General features: G+C 38.0%; 1 protein-coding gene across 1 annotated transcript in view; it reads left to right on the top strand.

The window, feature by feature from the left end:
- The window catches only part of CNTN3 (contactin 3), a 331,855-nt gene that overhangs the window by 283,003 nt on the left and 22,766 nt on the right, over positions 1 to 26,086 (top strand). The window contains exons 14-19 of the mRNA XM_045063248.1: positions 8,447 to 8,564; positions 9,406 to 9,564; positions 9,664 to 9,813; positions 11,284 to 11,354; positions 12,339 to 12,573; positions 14,831 to 14,946. Coding sequence (XP_044919183.1) covers positions 8,447 to 8,564; positions 9,406 to 9,564; positions 9,664 to 9,813; positions 11,284 to 11,354; positions 12,339 to 12,573; positions 14,831 to 14,946 — 849 coding nt within the window. The remainder of the gene's footprint in view (positions 1 to 8,446; positions 8,565 to 9,405; positions 9,565 to 9,663; positions 9,814 to 11,283; positions 11,355 to 12,338; positions 12,574 to 14,830; positions 14,947 to 26,086) is intronic.

The raw sequence follows: 26,086 nt of genomic DNA, 5'->3' as shown, positions 1-26,086 counted from the left end.
AAAGTCTTATTCTTATATACTAGCCTTTCATTCTACGAGGGACAAATGTCTCTTACTAAATTTTAAGCTTATAATATAAGGATTTAAAAAGAGAGAAAGATCTATGAGTTAAATTACTAATCAGGGTAGTCACATGACTTAAAATACTTTCATTCGGTGTCAGAATTATTCCTAAATCCAGAGAAATCCTAGAGTAATTCATGTTGAATAACATTAAGTTTCTGTATGAATCTAGAGAAATGTATCAGCATGTTGAATTATTTGTGTCTATTTTTTTTTAATTATGGTAAACATACCAAGACAGTCTAATTGTAAGGAAATGTGTCTTGAAACGGTACCTGTTTCAAATACTGGCTTTCTCACCCGTACTCTATGATTAAAATATGTATAGGATTGCTGTTCTTAGCTTATGAGCCCATCAGCAAACAGCCTAACTTAACGATTTTCTCATGCACTTACTAGTTGCAGAATTTTAGAGTTAGGAATAGATGTGAGTGATTATTTAGAGCCTAAATAATGTGATTATTTATAAAAGAAGTGAAGATGATGAATGGAACATCTCAGGAGGTATCATGAGTGTTGACCCCGATTGCTCATTAGAATCAGGTAGAGGGTCTACATTTCCTAGTCCATTCTGATTTAATTGTTCTGGGATGTGAACTAGGCATTTCTGATATTGATATCTATTTATATATATATATATATATATATATATATATATATATTTAAAGACGTTTCAGGTAAATTTATTGTCTAGTCAGCATGGAGAACTACTGGGTGTAGTGAACTGTATAGCCCCATGTTTTGCAAAGCACAGACCACATACCAATAGGCAGTATTAAATAAGGTAGAATGAGAGATCTATTCTATTTTTATTTTCGTTTCAATCATATAGGTTAAATCAAGGAGAATGTTTCAATATGGCATTCGGTTTGTCACTAATGGTTCTCTAATAGTAGCTAATCTCCCCTTTTAACTGAGAGAGCAAAGGTCTCAGTCTCAGAGACTTTGAATGTGTCCAGCTAATGTCCATTTACATTATTTTGGACAGTGTTCTTTGCACTGTTTTCCATTTGTATTCATTTTGGCGGGTAACTATTATTTTGGTTAATAGTTTCCCATTTAAGATGAAGACGTACATTTTCCATATAAATGTAAGTCTAAAAAATTTATAATTTTGAGAAAAAAAATAAGAGTTTTTGTACTGGGATATGGCAACATACAATTGTGGAGGTACAACTCTATTGAAACACAGGTTAAAATTGCTGTGAGAACAAAGATGAGGCATCCTGATGCCACAGATTCTTAGGTAGATACTCCATCTGCCTAACACCATCCAGAAAAGAAATGTCCCATGCTGTTAATAAGAACTTGATGTTGCGATAGAAAAGCTGATCCCTTTATAGCAAACTGGTATTGGACACAAGGTAAAATATGCATAAAGTACCTTTGACTGAGTTTTTATCATTTTTGTGTGTGTCACTCTTCCAAAAATAGTTACGATGGAACAGGCTGGGACTCTCAATCCAGTAAAGGAGCAATTACTCCAGTTTATTGCTATCAAAGAATATACTGCAAATTTTGATATTAGCAGACTCCTATTACCTGCCTTTCAGTCTCACCTGTTTGGATAAGCAAGCATTGGACAGCTTCAGATGAAGTTCTTAGTCAACAAAACTAAGACTGTTTAGTATTAGGACCTTTTTTTCATGTTTCAGTGGCTTCTAATTATTTCTTTTCCTTGGATGAACAGCATACATTTGCAATGGAATTGACCTTGCTGCAGCTGTTTTGGGTTGGTGGGGGGCAAGTGTTGATTTGGTTGATCAGAGATACAGGTCTACCAGCAATTCCTTCAGAGACATTGACAGAGGAAAACACCACCCAGGCTCCAGAAGGCACCAGCAGGTTTGACTGCTTTCAAGGCACCTGCATATGATTTGCATGCTGTGTCAGGATTTGGAAGGCAACCCAGTGATGGGTTGAATGATTTATATTGGAATCTATGCAGTAACAGGCTGTGGGAAGTGACAAAAAGGAGGAGGACCACCTATACAACCTTGCCTTCCAAATAGTCATCAAAGGCTTTTTTTCCACCCCTTAAACTGAAAAATTATGCTTCTTGGCAGTCCAGCAGCAGCATTTACATTGAGAGTGCTTACTAGGGAATTAGTTTTTTGCTGATAATTTTTTATACGGCAAGTTTATGCTACATTTGCTCCATTCAAGAGGTTTCCTGAGTTCTAAGGTTTATTTAATTCCTTGATTTTTAGCATATGTTAGATATCACAGTGTACTTTCAGCCTACCCATAATTATTAATGATCTGCTTATTTATTTTCACCTGGCATGGCTTATCATATCATGTACTATTTAGCATTTACCCCCCTACCCAGGGCAGAGTAGGTTTTAAATTATATTAAAAATTCCATTAGCATCATCATCTAAGAAAATATAGGGAAAAAGTTAATAAACTCCTCTTCTATTTCATTTCATGCACACTGAATTTTCTTTAGCGTTTATTTCAAAGATGATTTGGCTTATACACCCATTTACTGTTTATACCTGTAACGTGTTCTGGAAATGGAATTTTTCCCTGGGAGACACCTATATCATTAGATGAGCAAATAATTGGATAATCAAGTAAATCTAGTGAAACTTAAAAAAAATTTTTTTTTAAATAGAAGAAACTCAAAGTTTTATTGTCATCAAAGTATAAATATGAACTTGAAACTATCTACAGTGAACTTTATATTTTCTGGGGACAAATGAACAATTTGTGGATTAACTATACCCCTGATATCCTCTCTCCCCTCATACTCCCAAATAGACTATGTTCTCACCTGCCTTAGAATCTTTGCATATGTTTAAGTGCCCTAGTACAAATCATTTTTTAGAACCCTCTTTTTTTAGATAGCTTGTACTCATGTTGCGAATATCAGCTCAACTATTAATTCACCAAAACTCCAGAAAATCATAGTTTCTTCTATGTGCTTTGAGCTAGTATTATTATATTATAATCTTACATTGATTTATTATAATCATATGATTAATGACTGTCTTTCAACTATAAACCCCATGAACATATGGACTGTTGTTTTTTTCACCATTGTATCCTTAGCATCAAAAGTACAGGTGGATAAGCATAGATAGTTTTAGGTGAATTATCTTATTTTTAAAAGATAGGGCATTTCTTGGGGTGCCTGGGTGGCTCAGTGGGTTAAAGCCTCTGCCTTCAGTTCAGGTCATGATCCCAGGGTCCTGGTATCAAGCCCTGCATTGGGTTCTCTGTTCAGCAGGGAGCCTGCTTCCGCCTCTCTCTTTCTATCTGCCTCTGAGCCTACTTGTGATCTCTGTCTGTCAAATAAATAAATAAAATCTTTTTATTTAAAAAATTAAAAGGTAGAACATTTTAAAAAGGACTTAGGGAATTCTTTTTTTTTTTTTCTTAATTTAATTTTAGTTTTTTTTCAGTGTTCCAAAATCCAGTTTATGCACCACACCCCATGCTCCATACAATACATGCCCTCCATAATACCCACCACCAGGTTCACCCAACCCCCACCCTCTCCCCTCCAAAACCCTCAGTTTGTTTCTCAGAGTCCACAGTATCTCATGGTTTGTCTCCCTCTCCAATTTCCCCTGACTCACTTCTCCTCTCCATCTCACAATATCCTCCGTGTTATTCCTTATACTCTACAAGTAAGTGAAACCATATGATAATTGACTTTCTCTGCTTGACTTATTTCACTCAGCATAATCTCCTCCAGTCCCATCCATGTTGATACAAAAGTTGGGTATTCATCCTTTCTGATGGAGGCATAATACTCCATTATATATATGGACCAAATTTTTCTTTAGCTATTCATCTGTTGAAGGGCATCTTGGCTCTTTCCACAGTTTGGAGACTGTGGCCATTGCTGCTATGAACATTAGGGTATAGATGGCCCTTCTTTTCACTACCTCTGTATCTTTGGATAAATACCCAGTAGTGCAATTGCAGGGTCATAGGGTAGTTCTATTTTTAATTTCTTAAGGAATTTCCACACTGTTTTCCAAAGTGGTTGTACCAACTTGCATTCCCACCAACACTGTAAGGGGGTTCCCCTTACTCTACATCCTCTCCCATACTTGTTGTTTACTGTCTTGTTAATTTTGGCTATTCTAACTGGTGTAAGGTGGTATCTCAATGTGGTTTTTTATTTGAATCTGCCTGATGGCTAATGATGGTGAACATTTTTTCATGTGTCTGTTAGCCGTTTATATGTCTTCTTTGGAGAAGTGTCTGTTCATGTCTTCTGCCCATTTTTCGACATGATTATCTGTTCTGTGTGTGTTGAGTTTGAGGAGTTCTTTATAGATCTTGGATATCAGCCCTTTTTCTGTAGTGTCATTTGCAAATATCTTCTCCCATTCCATGGGTTGCCTCTTTGTTGAGTTGACTGTTTTCTTTGATGTGCAGAAGCTTTTAATCTTGATGAAGTCCCAAAAGTTCATTTTCGCTTTTGTTTCCTTTGCCTTTGGAGACACACCTTGAAAGAAGTTGCTGTGGTCAATGTCGAAGAGGTTACTGCCTATGTTCTCCTCTAGGATTTTGATAGATTCCTGCCTCATATTGAGATCTGTTATCCATTTCAAGTTTATCTTTGTGTATGGTGTGAGAGAGGTCCAGTTTCATTCTTTTACACATAGCTGTCCAATTTTCCCAGCACCATTTATTGAAGAAACTGTCTTTTTTCCACTATATGTTTTTTCCTGCTTTGTCGAAGATTATTTGATCATCCATAGAGTTGCAGGTCCATGTCTGGGCTCTTTACTCTGGAACTTAGGGAATTCTTATAACTTAGGGAAATGTCTCCTGCTTCTTAAATACCTGTGTATGCCATCAGAATATGCCTGTTTTCTTACTAAAATCTCCATTTCTCAGTAAATCTCTGATTAGCAGCATTGACGAGGGAAAGGATGGAAATTGTACTGTTGTGCTTTGAGAGGGAGATTTTAAGGGAAAGAAGGATGGGTAATGTCCAAAAAAAAAAAAAAAAAGATTTGACTCTGCCTCTCCCCAGTTCTTATCTATCCTCTGTATTTGAGGAAAGGGGTGTGGGGAAAGGAGAGTTTAGGAAAACAACACAAAGAAATATTAACAAACCAATTAATAGACAACAAACTAGAAGCTATTTGTTATCCAAGGAATTAATAGTGTTCCTAAAAATGTTTTATTTGAATCTAAATATATCTAAATAAGGGATGCAATTTTAATGGTAAACATGTTGAGAAATAATCTATTGAGTACTGATTTACCACATTCTGACAATTTTTTTCAGTTTTATTGAGTTATAATTTACTAATTTTACTTGTGCTTTTCTGGATCCACTTCTCTTACCTTTATCACAGTTAATCAGCAATTAGTTATACTGTAACCATTAACAATGAAAAATTGATGGGGACAGGAACTGGTTTGATATAAGTGAAACTTTCCTTGGGAATTGTCTTTTCCTTTTTTATCTTTAATGTTGAGAATTTTCAGTTGCATCTTGGTAAGAAATTATAGGATATTCTAATTAATAGTCTAGGTGCTTAAATTATTACCAGTAAATGTCTCATTCTTGTGAAAGAATTTGGACTTTAGAATTATAATCATGTTATTTGGCCACTTCAGCCTGTGGTCCTATTTAATGTGAAACATTTAAGCATATAGCTGTATGTCATAATAACTGCATTTTAAGAACTATTACATTCTACCCCCAAAATGCACAGATCAGAAGTGTATGACTCCATGAATATTTACGAAATGAACACACTCAAGTATCCAGCACCAAAATCAGGAAACAGTATAACCTTTATCTCAGAAGCCATCCTTTGAAAGGCAACCATAATCCACACTTGTGATACAATAGATTACTGTAATGTGCTCTTTGCTATCCAGTTTTCATCTTTGAAGTTGAGGCAGCCACGTTAATCCAGAGTTGTTATTCATTCATTCTGATGGTCTAATAATATTTGCTTAAATGAGTCGCCTGCTATTCATCTTCATCTACTTCATTGTGATGTAGTCCTTCATCTACTTCATTGTGATTCTGATTAGGTTGTTTTTATTTTGAGTAGCACTGCTATATTCTTATAAATGTCTTTGTTGAACATATGCATACATCTCTGTAGGGTTATACTTAGGAGTGGAATTGTTAGGCCATAAATTATGCATTTGTCCTGCCTTAGTGGATACTTCTAAATAGTTGCCCAGAATAGTCCTACTAATCTATAGTCCTGTTAGCATAATGATTTCCAGTTGTCCCACATCCTCAGTAGGACTTGAAATTGTCTCATTTCTTCTGAAGTTATCTATAAATGGTCTGTGCCATGCAAATTTATCTAACCTTCATAAATAAACTTTCTAAACTTATAAAAATAACATGCTTCACATGTATACATCTGTTACCCTGACTTGGGTTTACATTCTAGAGGGTAGGGACCATGTATTAGGTACTTCATTGTCCTGGAGTGGACTTACATGGCAAGCACTCGATGAACTTTTGTTAAGGTGGATCTTAAGGCTGTATATCGATCCATTAAAAGAATAGATACAGTAAGAAAGAAGCAGTTGAAGAACAATACAAATATGTTCTGTTGAATGAGACAGAAATTAAAGAGGCATCCTTTCTAAATTTTGATAAATTTTACTTTCCATTTATGTATTCATCCATTCATCTTCATGTTAGTGCTGAAAAAAAATCAGTGGTTCCTACTGTTCACATGTTTTATTTAATTGCTTCCTCTCTCCACTCTACATTGTAAATAGATAATTAAAAATTATATTTCCCCTGATGGTGAGCCTAACTACATTTCTTCAGGAAGGTGGTTTGTTTTTGACATGAGCTAAGTTTTTTCTCTCTTGACCCACCCATACCATAAGTGAAAAGAAATGACACATCCAATATCTGTCTCTTCCTTATAGTTTCAACAAATATAACCAGCCAATGTGCCTTTTAGATGTATTTATGTGTCTAAGGACATAAAGAAAGTCCAGTTCCAATTTTCTTTTACCGAACTGCTTTCAAAATAAGCAAATAAACCTAAGGAAGAATAATAACTCTCCCAATGGCTTGATGGAATTTAATAGTAACAGTTCTTACCTCCCTGAAAAGAAGAGATTTCTATAGAAATGATAATCAACCTCCTGTGAGTATATGGAGCTCATAAAACCGGAAGAGTTTCTAAAGGTCAGCAAGCATTGAAAGTTTTGTCCTGGGGATAAATTTCTAAATAACCCTGAGGAGAAAAGAAAGGGAGGGAAAGAAAAAAGTTCAACTTGATGAAAGTAAAATGTGCAAACTTAACAGTTTTTGGATTATCATTTAATTACAGCCATCAATCACCTCACGTCTACTTTCTCCCAGTACCCAAGACATTCAGGCAAAAGCCACACAGCCTGACCAACAGAGAATGCATAGCCCATTCAAAATCCAAAGCCTAGGAAATAATATTTAAAGAATTGCCCTGTAGGAGATCTTGGGAAATTGCCTGAAACCTGGAGAATGGAATCCATCTTTCAAAAAAAAATACTGGGAAAACCCAAGAGTAAACCTATCCTTTTAATTAACAAGATAAACACCATTGCTTCCCCTGTGTACCAGTTTAGAGATGTTTCGGTTGGTGATCATTTTCAAAGAGCTTTGCTTTCCAAATCATTTTATTTTCATTCATATTTTTACTAATGCGTGGAACTGGTCTGCAGTAAGTAATTTTATGAACATGATTTTATATTCTTTTAAAATGCAGACCATTTGAAGTTGAGCTTTTAGAAATACATTTGCTGCATTAATTGGTGCTAGAGGATGCCAGCAAATGTCTTTATGGACAGCTGTTATTTTTAGGGCTTAAAGTGTTGTAATTTCTTCTTATTGAGGGGTTCATACTGACTGTTCCTAAATTCTCTATTGAACAAATTAAATAGCGTTAGGCTTTTTAAGCACCAATGTGATCAGAAAAATGTTTCAACCATGGTAATCCTCTTGTCCTGCTGTATTTATCTCTCACCAGATACCTAAACGCTTCCCTCCTCTTCTCAGGCAGATAATTACATAGGGGTTGGAACCAAAGAAAAGAGTTGAGCTGGTGCTGAGCAGTGGATATAAAAAGAAGTGTCACCCTAGTGGAAGTAAATAGACTCTGAGACCATAATCTCTGCCCTTATTTACTCTTGAAGCCATAAATGCCCAGGGGAAATCTTGTCGTTTATTTAGCTACAGGAATCTATGTGTGCAGCCACGTATGGTTTTTAACTTGTTTTTATTTCCATACATTCCATTATAGCAGTCTACAGTCTTGAACCTCCTTGGTCTTCTCTCTAAATATGGGTTTTATCCCAATGGTGCTGTTGGCTACAGCCTTCAGGAATTCTTCCCATTTTCAAAATGACATTGTGTTCACTACCTGTTTTTTTCCAACAGAGTTCATCTGGTGATTTAATGATCAGAAACATTCAGCTGAAACACAGTGGAAAATATGTGTGTATGGTGCAGACGGGGGTGGACAGTGTTTCATCTGCCGCCGACCTCATAGTAAGAGGTAGACATTAATGCCTCAGTGATTTTTGTTGTTGTTTTGTTTTGTTTCGTTTAATTTTCTTTTTTAATCTCATATCTTAACTGATCATTCCTTACTGGAGGAAAAACCATGAGACTGCATATGAACATGTGAGTTGTATTATTGATTTGATTCCCTCCCCCCAAATAGACCAGAGACTATGATGATAAGGATGGGTGCTAATTCAACGAAATAAATATCTCAACTCTGCCCTGCGAATAGCTCTCACTGTAATCAGTATTTCACAGGTGCTGCCAAGCTGATGTGTTTTTGAGCATGTCATTAATGCAGCAGTAGTGTTTAATATGAAAGAGAATAGTGATAATGTGTATATGACAACTTCCAAAAACCTGAGATCATCCAGAATGCCTGAGAGAATTTGCCAATCTGAGGCACTGTCCAAGGTACTGATTTGCTACTGGGCTGAAAATGAACAGAGTGCGTGATAAACTAAAACAGCTCTGGAAAGCAAACTGGAAACTACAGAAGTGCACTGGTAGATTAAAGGAAAAGACATCATGCCAAAAGTAAATGATGTTGTATTTGGAAGGGTGCAGAAATCCTCAAAAAGTGGGCATCATTTGCAACCCTAGAATACTATGATTTTGATATTACTGACTCCTGTTCAGATGGAATATCTAACAGCAGAAATGTCCAAAGGAAAATGCAGTAGTTGTATTGCCAGGAAAATACCCTTTTTCGCTAAGTACTTTTGAAATTAGGATCCGTCGTCGGTATTACATTGATCATGTGACATTCTTCACTTGGGTAGAAGATGATATTATGGAATTGCTGCCCACTTTTGCATTTTTGCCTTTCTTAGGTTCACCTGGGCCACCAGAAAACGTGAAGGTAGATGAAATTACAGATACCACAGCCCAACTCTCTTGGAAAGAAGGTACAGATAACCATAGCCCAGTTATATCCTATTCTGTTCAGGCAAGGACACCTTTCTCCGTGGGTTGGCAAACTGCCACAACAGGTAAACAGAAAGAGTCAAATGCCATTGGTACCTATAAATGGGTTTTAAACCAGTGCTAAGACCTGCAGAATGTCACTTCTCTGACATATTCCTTTTCAGTGCCTGAGGTTATTGATGGGAAAACACACACCGCTACAGTCGTCGAGTTAAATCCATGGGTGGAATACGAATTTCGGGTTGTAGCCAGTAACAAAATCGGAGGTGGAGAACCCAGTTTACCCTCAGAAAAAGTAAGAACTGAAGAGGCAGGTTAGTGTTTTTGTTTTCTGAGTAAAATAGGTTACTAGGTTTTCCTGGGTGTGTATTTCCATTTCTCTCAGACTTGGCCTCCAGGCCAGCAGGGGATTAACCTCAATAATCCATTGTTGCAATTATCTGACCTACCTAATAGCAGAACTGGCCATATGGCATTTGTCAAAAGACACTCTTGTAAGTGATTCTGATGTAATGTGACATTTCCAAAAGTTCAGTCCATCATCAGCGTTCATTAGTGCATGTTGAGTGAATATATTTTTGTCACTTAAGGTTATAATTACTATCTGACATAGTCACCCTGTTAACAGGGGAAATGCTGTTTTCGTTTATAACAAGCATTGACAAATTGGTAGGATAATGACATTTGGGAGTTCTGCTGCTAGGAAATCTCATTTTACCACCACGCTCCATGAATGAGCTCAAGCGACTGATGATCAGGAATATTTTGACCCCTCAACTATTAGATTAAGAGAGAATCATTGTTAAAATGTTATGTTTTGGGTGACTATTAATATTAACTTTAAGACTATTTTTATAACTCTAAAAATACCCTAACATTGAAATTGAAACTTAGGTAGTGTCCATAGTATCAGATTCCTGAGGCCTCTGAGAGGATCTATATAGACTTTCCTTTTCAGAATCTGTAATATTAATTAATGTTGATTAAAATGATGTTTGAAGTATAGCTAGTATGTCACTTTAGGAACTGAGCCAAAATAGAAGTCATGGAATATGTTTCAGTAATTTTAATGATGCTTTTTCACTCAGGACAATGCATGTGATATTTATGGCAGGAATTATGAGAAATAGGAGAACCATGCCAATCTTTGTAGTCCCTTTGTTTATTCATACAACACATACTTATGGAGTATCTACTGTGTGATCAGCACTTTCTAGATATGGTGGCTATAGCTCTGAACAAAGACACGCCTTCAGGAACTTCTGTTCTAGTTGTGTCATGGAAATTACTAAACATAAAGTTCTCCGTGTAAATAGGGAATCTGATACCCATGTGAGGTATATAAACAATACCTCATAACAAGATTTGAGGATTTGAGTCTAGGTCCTTTTTTTTTTTTTAAGTAAAGTCAATGTTGATACAGCAATTATATCTGTAATATGGAAGAGTCACAAATGAAACGTTCATGCCAGGTTCATTTCCCATCATCCCCACGGAATCACTTTCCCTTGTTGTATTGACCTCTATCCTGAGTCATTTTTTTCTTATTGTTTGAGGTGTTGCAGATCTATGAAAATTTCATGTAAATATAAATTACTTGATGATCTCCTCAAAGATAAATATGCATTTATGGATATTGTGTGTATGTCTCCCATGATCCAGATACACACACACACATACATATGTATAATGTGCCAGTGATCCAATTACTTCAAATATTAGAAATAAGCAACATTGAATCAAATGCAAATAGGGTTTTATCTCTGTCTCTCTCACCTACACAGTTCCAGAAGTGCCTCCTTCAGAAGTCAGTGGAGGAGGTGGAAGCCGGTCTGAGTTGGTGATAACTTGGGATGTAAGTGTCTGGACAGCAGCCTCCCCGTCAAGGGTTTGCTCTTCCCATCACAGCCCCTGGTGGTGCTGGTAGTGAGCCTTAGTACTAGTAGCTCACCCTATGCTAATCACTTTTTTTAGAACAGATTTGGTTTTTGTTGGGTTTTTTTTTTTTTCATTTCACTCTTGCAACATTTTATAGATGAAAACACTAAGGCATAGAGAATATTAAATAATTTGCCCAAGGTCATTTGGCTGGTAAACATGGGGTTGAGAGTCAAGTCCTGGCTGTTTGCTCTCAAGCTGTCCTCACGGCTTTCCACGCAGCTGTAACCCCACTGATGATGTTCACCCACTGATTCCAGCAGGTGCTTGCTTCCTGGCCATGCTCTCAGCTCTTGCTTTATGTTGTAATTAGGAAAAAATGTAATTAGCACATTTAAAGTCAAAAAGCATGAGAATCGGCTGTGTTATTTGAAGATGTTGATGGAAAAATAGAAAGTTAAAAGATCATGAAGGAGTGTCAGTAGGAATTGTTGACATGATCTAAATACAGCTTTGACCTTAATACATTATTTTTACTTTCTTTTTTTAATACAGTTTAGTCCTTTGTACTTAATCATCATATCAATAGGTAATTTTTTTTCCATAAAGTCAACGTTCTGGATTAGATGATTTTTATTTGACTCAAGTGATGAGGTATATTCAACTGAAAGTATATCTTATGATACAGAACTCAGATTGAAGCTACAGGGTGCTTAAAAAAATCTGAATAACTTTAGAACTAAATTCCAACTGGTTATCTGGATGGCTATGAAAAAGTGGCATATGTCTCTTTAAAGCACCTGACTGTGCCACTGACCTTTTTCTCCTTTTTTTACAGAACCTCTTAATACAATGTCAATTATTATTTGATGGGTTTTGCAAAAGACTAAGGATTAGAATGCATTTATTTTTGCCTGGCCCTCATGTGTAAGGGTGAATTTAATATGTCTTTCCTTTGTAGCCAGTCCCTGAAGAACTACAGAATGGTGAAGGTTTTGGTTATGTTGTTGCCTTCCGCCCTCTTGGAGTTACTAACTGGATCCAGACAGTGGTCACATCTCCTGATACCCCAAGATATGTCTTTAGGAATGAAAGCATCATGCCATTTTCACTGTATGAAGTTAAAGTGGGTGTTTATAATAACAAAGGTGAAGGACCATTTAGCCCGGTGACAACCGTGTTCTCTGCCGAAGAAGGTATGGAGACTGTGTGGTTTGTGTTTTCAGTAAACCTAGCAAATGCTTTGTGACTTCAGATAAATTTCTTCCAAAGAATAATGACTGAAGCCACAGTTAGATTCACAGTCCAGGTAATAAACATCAACCAAGCCGACTTGAAGTACGAGGCTTAATAGCTAGTCAGAGGATGTAACTCTTGGTTAAAATCTGTGGAAGATGAGTACATTTTGAGCTCCAGCTTGTGAAACAGGGCACAACGCAGCTTTCCACAGCCTTCTTCTTTGGGGGATAAGATTAGGATACTCTCTTCAAAGTGCTCCAGTCTCAATTCTTATGGTGTTTCCTATGACCTGAGAATGGGACGTTAGCAGAATGGAGAAGGAGGCCTAAAGTATGACATGGCGAGGTGTGCAATGTTCAGGCTTAAAGATGTGAAACACTGGCTCCAGCTAGTGTAGATTCATACATACTCCACTCTGGACTCATGCTGTCTCTCTGCCTTTCCTTAAACTTGCCCCAACTATGGTATCTCCTTAGAAAATATGATTATTAGGAGAATCATATGAAATTGCCATTTTATTAGGAAAAAAAGCAGCTGAATATTGGCTATCACATGGGGTTCTACTTAATAAGAATGATAGGAGCTCTCATATATTGATGCTTACCATTGCCAGACTTTACCTAATTTGGGTTTTCTAAGGAGGAATTACCTGTGGGTACTATCATTATAGCCCATGTATACATAAGAAAATGGAATTTTAATGAAGGAAATGAATAAACTAGCCATACTCCATACAGACTTACCAAACAAGTATTTTAATCAAGAGCCTTTGCTCTGAACCATTCTGAACTCATGAAAGGTGACTTTGCAGTGTCTTCTCTACCCCAAGACCCTGCAGTAAATTGCAGAAGGCGGTCCACAGTTGTTATGTCTAAAATAATAAGAAGACTCCGTTTTTTTAATACCACATATTCTTATCCTCTCTTTTTTATGGAGTTCTGAGAGAAAAACAAACAAGTAGTATTAAAAAACTTTGCAAAAAATAAGAGCCTTTATAGTCATAGCCAGGCCCCATTTCCAAGACTAGCCAAGGATTTTCCTTGTAAGGGCAGCAGTCTGAGGAAGGATGAAAGTTAACCAGGGAGTTTTCAAGCACTGCCTACCCTGTGCATTCTGGACGGGGAGGGCTGAAGGTTGGAAGGAGGGACAATCAGAGCCTGTTACCCTCTCCCTCCCCCCACCCTGCACTTTCCTCCTCCTGTTATTATTCTTGCCACCACTAATGAGTTGAATAAAGGTCTTTCTGTTCCAAACATCAGATAGAGATTTGACTTTTCTATGAAAAAGTGAAGGATTTGTTGGATACTATGACTTACTGAATCAAAAGAAGATTTAAACAGCATACCTCGTAAAGATCATTAATAAGAAAAGCTGTGGAGCCTCAGAAACCCTCTAGCTCTCTAGGGTGCCAGGACTGGATTGACTGGCCTCAAGTACTCCTCATCTGTCCAAACCAAGTTTCGAATTATCAGGACAGAAAATCTAATAGGCCCTTCCTTGGACCAAGATTGTGCCTCACTATCAATCAGTACAGCCCAGAAGAAGGATGATTTAACACAGAAATGGATATTGGGAGAGGGGAAGTCCCTACTCAGATCTGTGCTGTGAGACAGGAGAATGACTATGAGCCCCTCAAGCTAAGAGTTTTTTATTACAGAGGGATATTTGTTGTGTAATAAGTTCTGTGCATGTCTGTCTACTCCTTCAAAACAGTAAACGTCTGGAGATTGCTGTATTTCATTTAGTGTGCCCCTCCTGTGGGCCTTGGATACAGAAGACACTAACTAAATGCTTATTGAATAAATGAACTCTGTAGAGCATGACTTTGTTTGGCAAGACAAAATTAAACAAACAAACAGGCAGCATTTGTGTGCATTGGAATGCCCAAGCAAGAGCTGTGGGATGGAGGGGAAAGAAATAAGGAGCTGGTGGAGAGAACATAGAACATAAGGAAAGAAGGGAAGAAAAGATACCAAGAAAAAAGTGCAACAGAGGAAAAAAGAGTTTTCTGCTGGGGTTTAGCAAGGAAAAGTCTATCTACTCCCAAAGCAGGGAAATAGATTAAGACATGGTTTATGTTTTCAAATGTTTTGATAAAGTGTTTTATTGGATTTTTGAATATGTTAAAGCGCCTTTTTAAAAATATGACCTTCAATAAATTTTTAAATTAACTACCAAAATAATCATTGTATTTCACTTTCTGTTGCCAAACAGAGCCTATAATAGCTCCGTCTCAAGTATCTGCAAATAGCCTATCTTCCTCAGAAATTGAAGTCTCATGGAATACCATTCCTTGGAAGTTAAGTAATGGACATTTGCTTGGCTATGAGGTAATTTCTTTTAAAACTAATAGACTGCCCCTTCGATTTCCACCCTCTCCCTTCTCCTCTCCATCTCCCCATGTCCTCCATGTATTTCTTTGTGCTCCACAAGTAAGTGAAACAATGTGATAATTGACTCTCTCTGTTTGACTTATTTCACTCAGCATAATATCCTCCAGTCCCGTCCATGTTGATGAAAATGTTGGGTATTCATCCTTTCTGATGGAGACATAATACTCCATTGTCTATATGGATCACATCTGAAGGGCATCTTAGCTCTTTCCACAGTTTGGAGACTGTGGCCATTGCTGCTATGAACATTGGGGTACAGATGGCCCTTCTTTTCACTACCTCTGTATTTTTGGGGTAAATGCCCAGTAGTGCAATTGCAAGGTCATAGAGTAGCTCTATTTTTAATTTCTTAAGGAATTTCCACACTGTTTTCCAAAGTGACTGCACCAACTCGCATTCCCACCAACAGTGTGAGAGGGTTCCCCTTTCTCCACATCCTCTCCAACACAAACCATGAGAGACTGTGGACTCTGAGAAACAAACTGAGGTTTGTTTGGGATGGGAGGTTGCATGAGCCTGGTGGTGGGTATTATGGAGGGCACGTATTGCATGGAGCACTGGGTGTGGTGCATAAATAATGAATTTTGGAACACTGAAAAAAATAAAATTAAATTAAAAATAAATAAATAAATAAAACTAGTAGATTGTATATGTATGTTGCCATGGTACCTTGTCTCCTTCCATTTAAAATTCTTTTTAACAACGACATTTAAAGTCTGACTTCTGTTGAAATTCTACTAGCACATTGTCCCATGTAATTATTAGTGGTTATTGAGTTTAACTTAATAAGTTGAATGAAAATAACTTGGTATAGAAAGAAAAAACAGTGGAGCGGCTGTGTGGCACAATCAGTTGTACATCGGACTCTTGCTTTCGGCTTGGGTCATGTTCTTCGGGTGGTGGGATCAAGCTACAAGTCAGGATCCATTTTTAGCCTGGAGTCTGCTTGAGATTCTCTTTTTCCCTCTTCATCTGCCCCTCCGCTTTCTCTCTTTCAATATCTCTCTCTCTCTCAAAAATAATAAATCTTTAATTTAAAAAAAGAATATGGAAAGAAATCATATATCAGATGAGCCAAATCTTTTAGATGGATTGACTAAAAAATAAGAGTGATATTGAACTGTAATATTTAAGTTCAAAAGATATTTATGCCAATAGGAAATCATTTTCGTCCAGCTCTTTCTTTGTCTTACCTTCTTGGTGGCCTTGTTACATTGTACGATTCTCTGTTAGGCCCTCCAGAAGATAACTGTCTATAACTTAATTCTTGCCTTCAGTCTGTGACCTAATTCTTGCCTTTAACGAACTCTGTTTGGAGAAGTAAGATGAGAGATCTGAAACAGCATGGCACAAGACCAAATGTAATGACCATCAGAATAGGTAACAGAGGAAGTGTTTGGATGGTCAAGAGTAATGAGTAGTCTTAAAAGCTGTCATAGGTTTAATGGGATTTAAAGGAAAATAAGCAGAGAGAAGATGGAAAATTCCAGATTAAGCATGGCATGTTGGAGGACTAGAGGGAGTGGTGACCCACCTACTGAAGAAGGTTCCTATAGGAGGGATGACTGCAGATAGATACAGGAGAGCCAGGTCACATATGGCTTTGAATATTGAGAAGAACTGTTCTGACTTGGCCCCATGTTTAGTAGGGAACCATTAGAGCTGGAAGGAATTGAACTGAGAACTGGCAAGATAAAAACTAAGTCCTTTTTTTTTTTTTTAAGATTTATGTATGTATTCCCTATAGAGAGAGAGGATGCAAGCAGGGGAAGGTGCAAAGGGAGAGGAAGAGAGAATCTCTAGCAGCTCCTGCTGAACACAGAGCTCCATAGGACCCTGAGATCATCACCCAAGCCCAAATCAAGATTCTGACTTTTAACCCACTGAACCACCCAGGCAACCCAAAAGTAAAGTCTTATAAAGACCTCTGACAGTGATATTGTAAGAATCATAGTTCTGATTTCATCCCCACCCACAGCCATCTTTTTAAGGACCCTCCCTCATGCTTGTCACTCCTGATTCAGGGGCAGGCTCACACAGGACCATATACCCCTCCACTTGCCCACATAACCTCCAACTATGACACCGGGGTGGCCACCTGATCCATGGACAGTCAGGCGGAGCTAGTCAGATTCTTGTTTGATATGTTGAACTAAGCAATATAGAGATTGTAATTACTGAGTAAAATGCAGTGATATGTGGAATTTAGGACTCGGTTCAGGCTTCCCAAGTTAAGGCCATGGGCAAGTGGGACAAAGCTTGTCGCAGGTGAGAGGGAGCAGACAGACTCTGCGACAACTCCAATGAATGGAGGAGACAAGGACCCATGGAGCTGTAGGGACAGCAAGCAAAACAGAATAGCTCTTCGATAATTGTCCAGTTCTCAAGTAGACTCTCCGTATTCTTTTTCATAATGTCACCTTGCTCTCCTTTTCAGTAAACTCCCTTTATAATTGAATTGAGAGAGTTTTTGTTCCCGGTAACCAGACATTGACTTGAATAAATATCAGTGATAAAGCAGAGAAAAGAGGCTAGAGCAGCAGTGCTCCGTGATGGCATGGTGGACGGCCTTCACCAGAATTACCTTAATTGTTGCTAAAGATGAACCCCCAGAGCCCTCCCTGGACTCACTGAACCCCAATATCTAGAAGTGGGTCTTGTCGATGTAGATTTTTAGTAGGTGTCCATAGGGAAATGTCTTCCTACACCTTCAATACAGGAAACACAGAAACTTGACCAGGGACAGAACTGCCTAGACATAAAGAAGTAAAATACCACGCAAACACCGCAAACTGCCTTGGACAGCTTCTGAAAGGAAGCCAAGACCATATAGTTGGAAAGTTCCTTTAATTCCATGACAGTGAATCTAAGAAGCAATCCCTACTTTCTCCCCAGTGATTAGAGAAATGGAATTGTGGGGGAAAGGTGAGTGGGATGGAGGGAGATGGAAAGGGAAGCAGTTCTGAGCTCAAAGCTGCATGGCATCTTGACTGCCACATGCCACTGGTTGTGCTGGAAAAGTCACATCAACTTTGTGAGCCTCGTTTTCCAGAATTTTTCCCAGAATTGGGCAGTAATTGACCTAATCTTATTAGGATTTGGGGAGTACTGAATGGTATTGGACACTTAACGTGCTTCTTGCAGTCTCTGGCTCATAATAGTAAACAGTCCCTAAGTGCAAGCCCTATCTCAAAAGAATTGCTGAAATATTAATTTATAGAATTCTCCCCAGTAAATATCCTCAAGCAGTTCATCCACTCTAAGCTTCTTTGCCTCAAGAGAGTTTATGATAGTTGTCAAGAGGGGTTGCCTGCAAGAGCCCTTTCTCCCTAGGTTTGTTTGCAAAACTCAAGCCCTTAAAAAGTTAGTTCCAGGGGCGCCTGGGTGGCTCAGTGGGTTAAGCCGCTGCCTTCGGCTCAGGTCATGATCTCAGGGTCCTGGGATCGAGTCCCACATCGGGCTCTCTGCTTGGCGGGGAGCCTGCTTCCTTCTCTCTCTCTCTGCCTGCCTCTCTGTCTACTGTGATCTCTCTGTCAAATAAATAAATCTTTAAAAAAAAAAAAAAAAAAAAAAAGTTAGTTCCATGTGTCCTGGAAGGTAAGAAGAAAGCAGATGCCACTGAGAAAAAAATAGAAGTGAAATTTCAGGTGACCTTGGTGGAAACAAAGATCTGATGCTTAACAAAATCTTGGGGGGCCCATACCTCTCTACCTGGCAGTCTCCATGTTGGTGGTAAGACCACAGGAGGGAACAGATCTATTTCGCACTTTCAGCAATGATCAATGATTTCCCATTCTCCAAGCATGGTCCGGGAACTAAAGGGATCAAATCAATGTAATATTAAGTTTTCTTGGCAAGGTTTTGGGAATGGGCGCCCCAGCAGTGACTGAGGTTGAATTTCCCATTAGCTGAGCAGGATATGAAACTCGGTGGTAAATCAAATTAACTTAAGGAAAATAAACAAACACATTTTGCATGCCTCAGACAATGGGCGGAGATGCACATCGCCGTTAATAACGTTACCCTTCACAAACCACAAGACAGGATCATAATTCGAGAGCCAGTTGTAGTTTGTGAAATACTTAAGAGAAACAAGAGAATATACATAAATGGGCTTTGTGGTTTTCAAAGCACCACAGCCAAGGTAGCAGTTGCTGGCAATTTTTTGGCAGCATGGGGACAGATAGATGTTAATTTTGCTATACATAAATGTAAGCTGATAAGAATATTCTACAAGAAAGCTGAGTTATACCTCTTTTGTTTATGTCATGAAAAAGTGATTAAATGAAAGAGAAAACCAAAGAATCCAAAAAGAGCCAGTGTAGAATCTTATTAAGTCCACACCATTTAGAATTAGACAGACTTGCAGCCAACTCTACTAGGATAGAGGACGGGCTCCACCAGGGACCAGGAAATATGCTTGTTTATTCACTGATGTACGCCAAGTGCCAGGAGTCCTATCTAGCACACAGGAGGCATGCAAAAAATATGTGTTGATTGAATAAATGCAATTTTGACTCCACTATCTTGCTGCTGTGGCCTTGAGCAAGTTATTAAAGCTCTCCAAAGCTCAGTTAAAATAAAGATGATAATAGTAAATAACACACTGCATCATTAGAGAATAAAATGAGATAAAGCAGCTACTGTCAAAATGGCTGGAAGAGACTTGGGCTTTTCTCTGTTTTGAGCATTGGTCACTGGGATAATCTCTCTTTGGAAGGAAAAATTGGAAAAAGCAGTGAAGAAACATAGAAAGACCTAGTATAATCCAAATGCATCATTCAATGCTGTTGTTTCTGTTGGTGCTGGTGTGTTGCCCTCGGGTTAGGAGGCAAAAAGATGAGAGAGGCAAAGAGAAAATGGGACTTACTTTGACATTATCTGTGGGTTGGGGTGCATATCAGCTTGCTGGTCTGTATAAAAGAGCCGCAGACCTAACATCCAAATGCAGCATGAATAAGGTGTTGAAGGGAAACAACTAGTGAAAATTTCTTTCCATGAATCATGGAACACTACATCACAAACTAATGCTGTTCTGTATGGTGACAAACATAACATAATAAAAAATAAATTAAAAAAAATTTTTCTTTCCCAAGTGCTTGTTAAATAGGAAGAGAAAGATAGGCTAATTTGGAGAATCTTAAGAAATATTTTATGTAATTACACGAAGATAAAAATATGTATTTTCTTAGGTTCAATCATGATTTAAACACTAACAGGGAAAAACAAATGACTTAGCGGAGTGGCTAATTACCAGTCGTGTGGCTAACTTTCTGGGTTGCAGTTTCCCCAATATGGCTTTAAAATTGTTAAAAGCTCCTGCTTTCCTCTCATCTCAGCGAGGGTTGATCATGTGCCACGTGGCATGCTGAGCCCACATCATCATTAGCATCCAGACTAATTTTCTTTCTGATTTGACCAAGTAGTAGTTGAGGAGCTCATTTCCCTGGGCTCCAATTTATTTCATCTGCTAAGCCGGAACACTCAGGCTCAGATCTTTTCTTGTGCCCTTTGGATAGGAACCCGAGATGCAGACATGATAAAGAAGTTGCAAAGGGTTGAAGTTCATGGGTAGCAGGTGCCGGAGGAACAAAAGCTCCCAAGTTATAGCGTGATTTCTCCCATCAGTTTCTGAAAGCCATTATATGTCTTGAAAAATAAAACTGGAGAGAATAACCTTGATAAGTGATTGAAACAAATGTCTACAATTGTGAGATAATATAGATTAGCACTTTTGGGGGATACTTAGTGATTTTTTTAAATGCGTGGGAGAGGAGCAAAACCAAAAAAAAAAAAAAAAAAAAAGTGTGCAACCTGCATGGCTATTAACCTCACTGATACCGGTTAAGTTTTAGAATATAAGTGAGGTTCCGTGGGGTGAGGTCTGGAGCCAATGACCAAGAAAGAATTCGTGAGACATCTTTGGTGCAAAATGGTAGTTTATTAAAGCAGGGGGACAGGACCCATTGGCAGAAAGAGCTGCTTCCTCCGGGGGTGTGAGGGGGGGCTTATAATATACTATGGGGTTGGCAAAGGTAAGGAAAAGGGAGAGTTTGAAAGAACTTTCATATGCTAAAGAGGACCCACAGGATACCTAAGGTCGTGCCATTTCAAGTTAAGGTTGTTTTTCCTTTTATTTAGTAAGGCATTAACAGTAAGGTATAGTTGGGAGATTCCTGGAGGAATGCCACATTCCTGCTATCATACATCCTTATCCGTGAACTTTAGGTTTAGAAGAAATTTAACTTTATTTACATTTCCCTTTGCCTCAGCCTCCCTCAATTTTATGGAGGGGAAGATGATGTTAGGGCTTCAGGAATGGAGTTAGGGATCTTTGGAAGTTAGGCTATTGATAAGAAAGCTTCTTCCTTGTAAATCACTAGGACATCTGTAAATTGAGGGAGACTCCGGTCTTGCAGGATTGTGATCTCTACAAGTTAACTATTTTGTTTTTCCTTTAGGGCAGCCAGGAGTGCTTGAGGAGTGTCACCTATACGCCATCGGCGGGGCAGGGTTGGGGGGAGTTGTGGCGTGTTGGCTTGTGGGCCTCTGCTTTGCCCTCAGCTTGCCTTCTGTTCCCTCATCAATACCTTTGTCCAGACTCCTGTTCTAAATAGCTGTAGAGAATGTGGTTGGTTGAAACATTTTAATTACAAAGGGAAAAGAAGTCAAATATTTAAGTTATTTTTTGAGAGTGTGAAAATTCTACTGGAAAAAAAAAAGAAATGTATATTAAGTCTAATTCCATACTATCAAGCAAAGAATTAACTACTTCTAGAATTAATTCATTCTAGAATTAGTCAAATGTAACTTGGGAAAATTGGATAGAAACTATTGAGACACATTTAAACAAATAGGAAACAGGCAAAAATGAATTCAAGTGAATGAAATGCAGACTTTAGGCTCAGAGGAAGGATTGGTTATGCTAGAGAGAGCGGTCACTGTGTGTGAGCCAGAGTTGCTCAAAGGGAGCTCTGTATGTGTGGTGGTAGTGGTGCGTGTGTATGTGGCGGGGCGGTGGGGGGTATGTTTGAGCTATAACTGACATACAACATTATATTAGTTTCAGGTATACAACATAATGAGTTGATATTTGTATAAATTGTTTAAAATGATCATCACAGTAAGTCTAGTTAAGATCCATCAGCACACATAGTTACAAATTGTGTGTGTGTATGTGTGTGTGTGTGTGTGTGTGATGAGAACTTTTAGGATCTCCCTTCACAATTACCATTGCTATGCATGAGATCCCCATGACTTTTATTTTATAACTGAAAGTTTGTGTTCTCTGTGTGTGTGTGTGTGTGTGTGTTCTTTGCTAGGGCAAAGGTAGTCCCTAGCAAACTGTGTCCCCGCATAGGGATGCAGGGGAATAAATATCATAGCCTCTCTCTTCCTACACTCCCATCTCCTCTCTTCTATTGGCCAAATCCAGAGAGAAGCCAGAGGGCCAAGGTCATGCAGCACATAGGTCAGCCCTTCAATGACTGAGAACCATGTAAGAAAGAACAGAAGATAGATCCACATTTGTCTTCCAAAACACTATTGAGTGCATTTTTCCTGCCTTCTCTTTATCTAAATACATTTGAAGCTAAGTTGAAATATTAGCCTCTCTGAAAAATCTTTTAAGTATAAACAAAATTATTTTAGTCTACTAAAATAGTATTTCTGACTTAATACCTGTACTTAAATGGCTAAAGAAAGTGCCATTTTTCAATACATTCCTTTTATAAATTGCATTCTGTGTTAAGTTTTAATTAAGTGACATCTCATGTGCAATAATATTAAGGACTCCTTAGAGCAGGGACATTAGTTTTTGGAACAACCAAATTACTTGCAGAAACAGAGATAGCATTTTAAATCCTGACATTCCTCAAGTTTGTTTCTCTGTACTTATCCAGATAGAAATACATGGACCTGTGATATAATTTTATGGTTCTGAAGAAAAATAATTATATTATGTCATCAAGAAATTCAGAGTTCCAATGTTTCATAAATGCATAGAATATTAGGACTTGAGTACTTAGCTTAGTGAATAAAAGGAAAAAAATTCTTCCTTTCTACTATATCCACCCAACACTTCTTATACCAAATAATGTGGATTTTTTTTCCTCTATACTGACCAGTTCTCCTACACCTATTGGGCATCCTAAAATTGAGTTCAATTCTGACACCATAAACCTAGAGTTTGCTTCAGATACCACAGATTAAGGGCTAGTCCACAAGACTGCTGGTCCCCTACCTCCCCCTTCTGCGCCTCAACACCCTTCAGATGCCAGGCCTCCTATATTTATGATTGGCTATAAATCTGGAGTTCCCACAACCTCCTCCTTGAGTTTGAGATCTTGCTAGTACAGCTCACAACACTCAGGAAAGTGCCTTACTTACTATTACATATTTATTATGAAGGATACAACTCAGGAACAGACAAATGGAAGAGAGACATAAGACGTGGTCTGTAGAAGGACACACACAGAGTTTTCATGCCCTCTCCAGGAGCTCTACCCTCCCAACACCTTAGTGAGTTCACCAGTCCAGAACCTTCAGTTCGGGCTTTTTATGGAGGCTTCACTGCAATCGTGATGGATTAAATCAATGATCGTTGGTTAACTGACACAATCTCTAGTCCCTGGTCAGGAGGTGGGGCTGAAATTCCCACCCTCTACTTATTATAAGGTTGGTTCCCCTGGCAACCAGCCCCCATTCTAAAGCTATCCAAGAGCCAGCAGCCACCAGATAGCTCATTAGCATTTAAAGGGAAATGTCTAGTGTTTGGGGATCTATGAATTTCTGTGGTGGAAAGGAAGGAGGCATTTTAGACTACATTTGTTAAGTCATTAAGAACTCAACAATACTGAGTGCTTAGTATATGCAGGCTTTGCTTTGATGGTAGAGCTATGGTGATTACCAAGACAGACAGCTGCCTCAGGTGTGTGACCAGAGCTTGGCATCTGCCCTTCCTGCTGTCTGCCATGCCAAGGAGTACAGCTGTCTCTCTTCACAGGTGCACAATCCATACTAGCAAATCAAGGCACAGTGATACACAGATATTCCAGAGGTTGAGCTACTCTCAGGTATATGGTGATGGAAAAATGTTGAGAGCCACAGTTATTCAGGCCACCTGCTCCTCTGCAATGGATTTACCTTTTATTCTCTGCCCACCCCCTGCCCAACTCAGATTTTACCACTTGAAAATATGTGTCTTCAGTTCTGGAAAATTCTCAGACATGTTCTCTTTAACTGTTGCCTTTTCCTCCATCTCTCCTGCAGCTCTGGTTGGAACTTCTCATTTGATCTTCCATATCTCTTTGTTTTCATAATTTCTATTTTTTTCTCCATGTTGTGGATTTATTAATTCTCTTTTCTTTTTTAAATTTAATTTAATTTTACTTTTTGCAGTGTTCCAACATTCATTGTTTATGCACCACACCCGGTGCTCCATGCATTACGTGGCCTTCTTTAAGACCCACCACGAGGCTCACCCATCCCTCCACTCCCCTCCCCTCCAAAACCCTCAGTTTGTTTCCCAGAGTCCACAGTCTTTCATGGTTTGTCTCCCCTCCAATTTCCCCCAACTATTAATTCTCATTTCAATCATGTAGTCGTTAGCTTAATTCTGTCACTGAGTATTTGTTAATACAGTATTTTTCTGATATTTTTCAAATCCATCCAGTTTTCTTTGCCTTTTTTTTTTAATCTTCTATTCTTGGCAAGATAGATTCAGTCCCTTCTTTAGTTAATTTGGACATTTTAAATATACTTATTTTGAGATCCACTTCAGATCAGTATCTTGTAGCTAGACTCCGAGCCTAGTCAGCTAACTTTCTTTCTTATTAGCAGGATTCTTTTTGTATTTTGTATTATTTTTCTCTGCTTGTCTTTAGTACATGCAACTTTCATGTTCTGTCATTGTTATAGTAACTCTTTCCCATCAAGTGTTATACAAATAAATATATATGTATATTTGTACATATATATATATATTCTCTATCTCTATATAGATATATATCTATAGATATATCTTTTTTTAATTGAAGTATAGTTAACAGACTGCACAATTATATTTGCAGAAGTTTTCCTTCAGTCTATATGGTTTTCTTTCTTCTTCCCTGCATTGTGATTGTGTCTATAAAATCTGAATTAGCATGGACTTACAGTCTGTTTTCTCAGGTATAGGACTTTTACCATTTAAATCCAAACACAACTGAGGGGAAAATTTGGTCTTTGTCTTTATTTCATTCTTGACTTTTCCCTCCTTTATTTTTCTTCATTTATTTATTTATTTATTTTACTTTTCCCTCCTTAGAGAAAAACTATCTACCCTTATTAAATATTTTTGAGCAAAATTTTAAAGGACATATTTTATTAACTACTCATAGAAAATTGGGAATATTAATGTACTGCTTTGGTTCTTTATGTTTGAGTTGTATGCATATTTATTCAATTTTGTAAGTAAAGCTATGTAAGGAGATTACATAATCAATTCCAATGAATATCACATTCCAATTTGGTACAAATTTTCTCTATGGTCTAAATATTTCTAATTCATGTCAGCAACTTAGATACAAAAATAAATCTCTCGTTCTGGTATATGGAGTACTTCAAAAGCATACTGCTATCAAGAACCATAAGTGCTTTTTATAAATAAATTTATAAGAAATATTCCTTATGCCTATTAAAAATTGTTTTTATTTCTCCTTTAAATCAGTCACCTGAGGTACACTTTCTTAGGCAACTTAAATTGAGGTAATTTGACATACCAGAAAAAGAATGGCCCATAAGCAGAGACCAGTGTGTATGACAGGACAACCCTGATTGAGTTACTTAACTCCTGAGGGCCTCTGATGTCCCATCTGTTAATTGAGGGTTTCAAGGGCTCATAATTATGTGATTTCTTTCCCCAATCTGTGGTATACCCAAGGCTGCAAGTTCCAGGCTGCCTGTAGCATGTTATTCTAATTACTGACTCTGTGTCATTCTTTGTTTATAATAAGCGGATAATGTTTTCAAGGGCAGGGAATGTGTCTTACCATTTTGGAGTCCGCTAAACCTAATATTACCTAGTGTTTACTGTTGT

Source organism: Mustela putorius, unplaced genomic scaffold (genome assembly GCF_011764305.1).
Source record: "Mustela putorius furo isolate JIRA1106 unplaced genomic scaffold, ASM1176430v1.1 tig00003850_pilon_pilon_pilon, whole genome shotgun sequence".
NCBI lineage: Eukaryota > Metazoa > Chordata > Mammalia > Carnivora > Mustelidae > Mustela > Mustela putorius.
This window is presented reverse-complemented; position numbering and strand designations above follow the sequence as displayed.